This window comes from Passer domesticus, chromosome 5 (assembly GCF_036417665.1).
Source record: "Passer domesticus isolate bPasDom1 chromosome 5, bPasDom1.hap1, whole genome shotgun sequence".
Lineage (NCBI taxonomy): Eukaryota > Metazoa > Chordata > Aves > Passeriformes > Passeridae > Passer > Passer domesticus.
The window spans coordinates 68,055,524-68,060,945 of NC_087478.1; the positions used below are offsets into that span (position 1 = coordinate 68,055,524).

At 51.1% G+C, this 5,422-nt stretch overlaps 1 protein-coding gene across 1 annotated transcript; it reads left to right on the forward strand.

Moving 5' to 3' along the window:
* Positions 1–782: 782 nt before the first annotated feature.
* Positions 783–5,082, forward strand: LOC135301191 (uncharacterized). Its single transcript, XM_064421529.1, has 6 exons — positions 783–1,417; positions 1,498–2,545; positions 2,993–3,118; positions 3,203–3,317; positions 3,741–3,813; positions 4,846–5,082. Exons 2-6 carry the CDS (start codon positions 1,567–1,569, stop codon positions 5,080–5,082), a joined length of 1,530 nt encoding a protein of 509 aa, XP_064277599.1. The 5' UTR covers positions 783–1,417; positions 1,498–1,566.
* The last annotated feature ends 340 nt before the right edge of the window (positions 5,083–5,422 follow it).

Below are 5,422 nucleotides of genomic sequence, written 5' to 3' on the forward strand. Positions count from 1 at the left end.
GCAGTTTTTTCTTATCTCTTTCAGGAACAATGACACTGCCCGGAAGACAATGTCCTGCTAATGGGCTATATAATGTCCTGGCTTGTAAAATAAGCATGTATTCTTTTTTGCCATCTGTTGGGGGTTAGGCAGTTTTTCTTATCTCTTTCAAGAACAATGACACTGCCAGGAAGACAATGTCCTGCTAATGGGCTATTGAATTACTCACTGTGGCTGGTAAGATTAGTTACATCATCCCATTGGGAGATGCTCCACCCAGAGGGAGGAGCCAAGCATCCCTGCCACTATAAAACAAGCACTTCTGAGACCACAGACAGCCTTCTTCGCTGGATTTCCGAGAGGAATCAGGAACTGAGGCCCAGCTGCTCCTTCGCCGCATCTTCAGAAAGGATCTACACCCTTCTGCAGATCGCCGCTCCAGGAGGAGCAGCCACCATTTGGCTGGACTGCTGTCAGCACCCTGACTTCTCAGGGTGCCAGGTTTTTCTCACTCTGCCAGTGGTTGTTTTGCTGGTGTTAAATTACATTGTTATTTAGGTTTTTTTTCTTCCAGTAAAGAACTGTTATTCCCGTTTCCCATATCTTTGCCTGAGAGCCTTTTTTTTAATTCTGAAGTTGTGATAATTCGGAGGGAGGGGGTTTACCTTCTCCATTTCACAGGAGGCTTTTGCCTTCCTTCACAGGCTCCTGTCTTTTCAAACCAAGACAGATTTTGGCGCCCAACGTGGGGCTCGAGGGCATTGAGAAAAAAAGGGGATTAACAGTTCTTAGGTAGCTTAATTTGTAAGTACCACCATGTGGTCCAGTTTTCCCTGGTTTGGGTGGCATGTGATCGCAAGTGTATACTTCCCATTTACAGGCCCTTATCTAAATATGGGTCCTATAACTAAGGCCACTGTGTCTGTTATCAAGTTTGTCCTCTGGGTGAAGGATTCATGGATCTTTAATTTCCTCTGGATGGCAGGTACATGGATTCAGAGCTATCACACACTAACTGCATGTTTTTGGAGTTACTTTAATAATGGTACCTACTGTGAGGAAATGACACGGGGGGAAACTTTCTCCCAACCTTTTAACCATCTTTTTGGGTCTGCGCCACCAGTTTTCGAAGGGTTAAGATCCACTTTAAGTGCTAATGATATCATACAATGGGTGGTGTTGCTGATATGCCTGTTATGTTTAGCACTCAGAGATAAGAGAAGATTAACCTGGATAACTACCCTGACACCTACACCAGAGACTAGGGGTGCTGCTGCAGAGCCTGACACTACCCCAGAGACTGGAGATGCTGCTGCTCCAGAGCCTGACCCTGCCCCACAGCCTGCCTCAGAAACGAACCACCCAGATTGGGTGAGGGTGCTGGTTAAGGAGATGCAGGAGATGCAAGCGATGCTGAAGGAGTGCATTTCACCAGCTGGTGAGAAGCCTGCCTTTTGCCTTGAAGAGGGACAGTCTAATAGTACAGCTGTGGAACCCACAAATGTTACAACTGTCCAGGTTCCAACTGAACCACAAAGGCAGTCACAGCCAGCAGCAGTTGCCCCGGTAGAAACAAGGAGGTCTAAGATGAAAGCAGAGCACCCAGATAGAGATAGGAATGGAGGAACCTCACAACCCACAGGGGAGCCAGAAGTTGCGATCATCACCGAGTCCCTGATGTACGAAAGTCTCCGTAATCTGCACAAAGACATTGTGCGACGAGGGCGTGAGGCTTATACTACCTGGCTACTCCGGGTCTGGGACCTTATGGGTACAGGCGTGCAGCTGGACGGTGGTGAGGCAAGGAACTTGGGACCCTTAACCCAGGACTCAGGTATGAATCAGATTTTTGTAAGGGAGCCAGGATCCCTTTCTCTCTGGGAGCGGCTTTTAATGAGTGTCAGAGAGAGGTTTGTCCACAGGGAGAGAATGCAGGAGCACCACCATAGAATGCGTTGGAAGACCCTGGAGGAAGGGATCCAACAGTTAAGGGAAGTGGCAGTATTAGAGGTACTCTTTGGGAGGGATGGACAACATAATAATGACCCCGACAAGGTCAGGTGCACAGGGCAAATGCTGTGGAGTCTGGCAAATCTGGGGCCATCTCAGTACACCACTTTCATTGCAACAATTGATGCTGACACTAACCGAGAGACAGTGGGCTCTGTTGCCAACAAACTTAGGAATTATGAGAGTATGATTAATGGCCCAATGCAGGCTCATATCTCAGCTGTGATTAAGGAGTTCAAAGAAGAGATGAGGGAGGAAATGAGGAAGGTTAATGCAGCACCCGTACGAGTCACAGGCCCCAAAGTCAGAGCCCAACATTCCCCAGCTAGAGAGAGAGGGTACACCCCAAGGGCTAATCTGTGGTTCTTCCTGCGTGACCACGGAGAAGACATGGGGAGGTGGGATGGGAAACCCACTTCTGTCCTGGCAGCACGGGTCCGTCAACTCAAGGAGGGAAACTCTAACCGGGGGAGTTCCACCAAGGTGAAGGTAGCCTCAACCTCCCATGACCAAGCTTTTAGGTACGATCTGTCAGATCCCCTTGAAGGGACCTCTAGTATGTATACCCAAGAGAGGAATAATAACCAGTGTTAGAGGGGCCCTGCCTCTAGCCAGGGAGAGGCACGGGAAAACCGGATCTTCTGGACGGTGTGGATCCGATGGCCTGGCACATCAGAGCCACAAAAATACGATGCCCTAGTTGATACTGGTGCGCAGTGTACCCTGATACCATCGGGACATGTGGGGGCAGAGCCTGTTTCTATTGCTGGTGTGACAGGGGGATCACAGCAATTGAGCCTGGTGGAAGCCGAGGTGAGCCTGACTGGGAAGGAGTGGCAGAAACATCCTATAGTGACTGGCCCAGAGGCCCCGTGTATTCTGGGCATAGACTTCCTCCGGAACGGCTATTACAAAGACCCAAAGGGACTCAGGTGGGCTTTTGGCATTGCTGCTGTAGAGGCAGGGGACATTAAGCAATTGAACACCTTGCCTGGACTGTCAGAAAACCCGTCTGCAGTAGGACTCCTGAGGGTGGAAGAGCAACTCGTGCCAATTGCGACCTCGACAGTGCACCGCCGGCAGTATCGGACGCATCGAGATGCCGTGATCCCCATCCACAGAATGATTCGTGAGCTGGAGAGCCAAGGGGTGGTCAGCAAAACCCACTCACCCTTCAACAGCCCCATCTGGCCTGTGCGCAAATCTGACGGAGAATGGAGATTGACTGTGGACTATCGTGCCTTGAATGAAGTGACTCCACCGCTGAGCGCCGCTGTTCCGGATATGCTGGAACTCCAGTACGAGCTGGAGTCCAAGACAGCGAAATGGTATGCCACTATTGACATTGCTAATGCGTTTTTCTCCATTCCTCTGGCAGCAGAATGCAGGCCTCAGTTTGCTTTCACCTGGAGGGGCGTGCAGTACACCTGGAACCGACTGCCCCAGGGGTGGAAGCACAGTCCCACTATCTGCCATGGACTGATCCAGACTGCACTAGAAAAGGGTGAGGCTCCAGAACACCTGCAGTACATCGATGACATCATTGTGTGGGGGAACACAGCGGCAGAAGTGTTTGAGAAAGGTAAGAGGATCATCCAGATACTGCTAGAATCTGGCTTCGCCATCAAGAAGAGCAAAGTCAAGGGACCTGCCCGAGAAATCCAGTTCCTGGGAGTGAAGTGGCAAGATGGACGGCGTCAGATTCCCACTGATGTCATTAACAAGATCACCGCTATGTCTCCACCAACCAGCAAGAAGGAAACACAAGCTTTCTTAGGTGCCATAGGTTTTTGGAGGATGCACATTCCCGAGTATAGCCCGATTGTGAGCCCTCTTTACCTGGTTACCCGCAAAAAGAACGATTTCCACTGGGGCCCTGAGCAGCAACAACCCTTCACCCAGATCAAGCAGGAGATCGCTCATGCTGTAGCCCTTGGCCCAGTCAGAACGGGACCAGAAGTCAAAAATGTGCTCTACTCTGCAGCCGGGAACAATGGTTTGTCCTGGAGCCTTTGGCAGAAGGTGCCTGGTGAGACTCGAGGTCGACCATTGGGATTCTGGAGCCAAAGTTTCAAAGGGTCCGAAGCCAACTACACCCCAACAGAGAAGGAAATCTTGGCTGCCTGTGAAGGAGTTCAAGCCGCCTCGGAGGTGATTGGCACGGAAGCACAACTCCTCCTGGCACCCCGACTACCAGTGCTGGGGTGGATGTTCAAAGGAAAGGTTCCTACTACCCACCACGCCACCGACGCCACATGGAGCAAATGGATTGCCCTCATCACCCAGCGCGCCCGTATTGGAAACCTGAATCGCCCTGGGATTTTAGAGATAATTACGAACTGGCCAGAAGGTGAAAACTTTAGTCTCACTGACGATGAGGAGCAGGTACAAGCGACAAGAGCTGAAGAAGCTCCACCCTATAACCAACTACCAGCAGAGGAAACACGCTACGCTCTTTTCACTGACGGTTCTTGTCGCATCGTAGGGATGAACCGGAAGTGGAAAGCAGCCGTATGGAGCCCCACACGACAGGTTGCACAAGCTACCGAAGGAGAAGGTGGATCGAGCCAACTTGCTGAACTCAAGGCCGTTCAGCTGGCCCTGGACATTGCTGAAAGGGAGAGGTGGCCAAAGCTCTACCTTTATACTGATTCATGGATGGTAGCCAATGCTCTATGGGGCTGGCTGGGAAGGTGGAGAAAAGCTAACTGGCAACGTAAAGGAAAACCAATCTGGGCTGCTGATATATGGAAAGACATTGCCTCTCGGGTGGAGAAACTAACGGTGAAAGTCCGTCATGTAGATGCCCATGTCCCCAAAAGCCGGGCTAATGAGGAACACCGAAACAACGAGCAGGTAGATCAGGCAGCGAGAATAGAAGTGTCAAAGATAGACTTAGATTGGCACCATAAGGGGGAGTTGTTCCTGGCTCGATGGGCTCACGATGCCTCGGGTCATCAGGGCAGAGATGCCACCTACAAGTGGGCACGAGACCGAGGGGTGGATCTAACCATGGACAGTATTTCTCAGGTTATCCACGACTGTGAGACGTGTGCTGCCATCAAACAGGCCAAGCGGGTGAAGCCCCTGTGATATGGGGGGCGGTGGTCTAAGTACAAGTATGGGGAGGCCTGGCAGATTGACTACATCACACTGCCCCAGACACGCCAAGGCAAGCGCTACGTGCTGACCATGGTGGAAGCCACCACTGGATGGCTAGAGACCTACCCTGTACCTCATGCCACTGCCCGGAACACCATCTTAGGCCTGGAAAAGCAAGTCCTATGGAGACATGGCACACCTGAAAGGATTGAATCTGACAACGGCACCCATTTCAAGAACGGCCTTATCAACACCTGGGCCAGAGAACATGGTATCGAATGGATATATCATATCCCCTATCATGCTCCAGCTGCTGGCAAAGTTGAACGGT

What these genes read in the sequence shown, in the direction of transcription:
- LOC135301191 (XM_064421529.1), top strand. Translation starts at nt 1,567, where the DNA reads ATGAAAGCAGAGCACCCAGATAGAGATAGGAATGGAGGAACCTCACAA. An exon ending in CCCCATCCACAGAATGATTC is followed by an intron (nt 3,119 to 3,202) that starts GTGAGCTGGAGA and finishes AATCTGACGGAG; the next exon opens with AATGGAGATTGACTGTGGAC. An exon ending in TTCCCGAGTATAGCCCGATT is followed by an intron (nt 3,814 to 4,845) that starts GTGAGCCCTCTT and finishes AACAACGAGCAG; the next exon opens with GTAGATCAGGCAGCGAGAAT.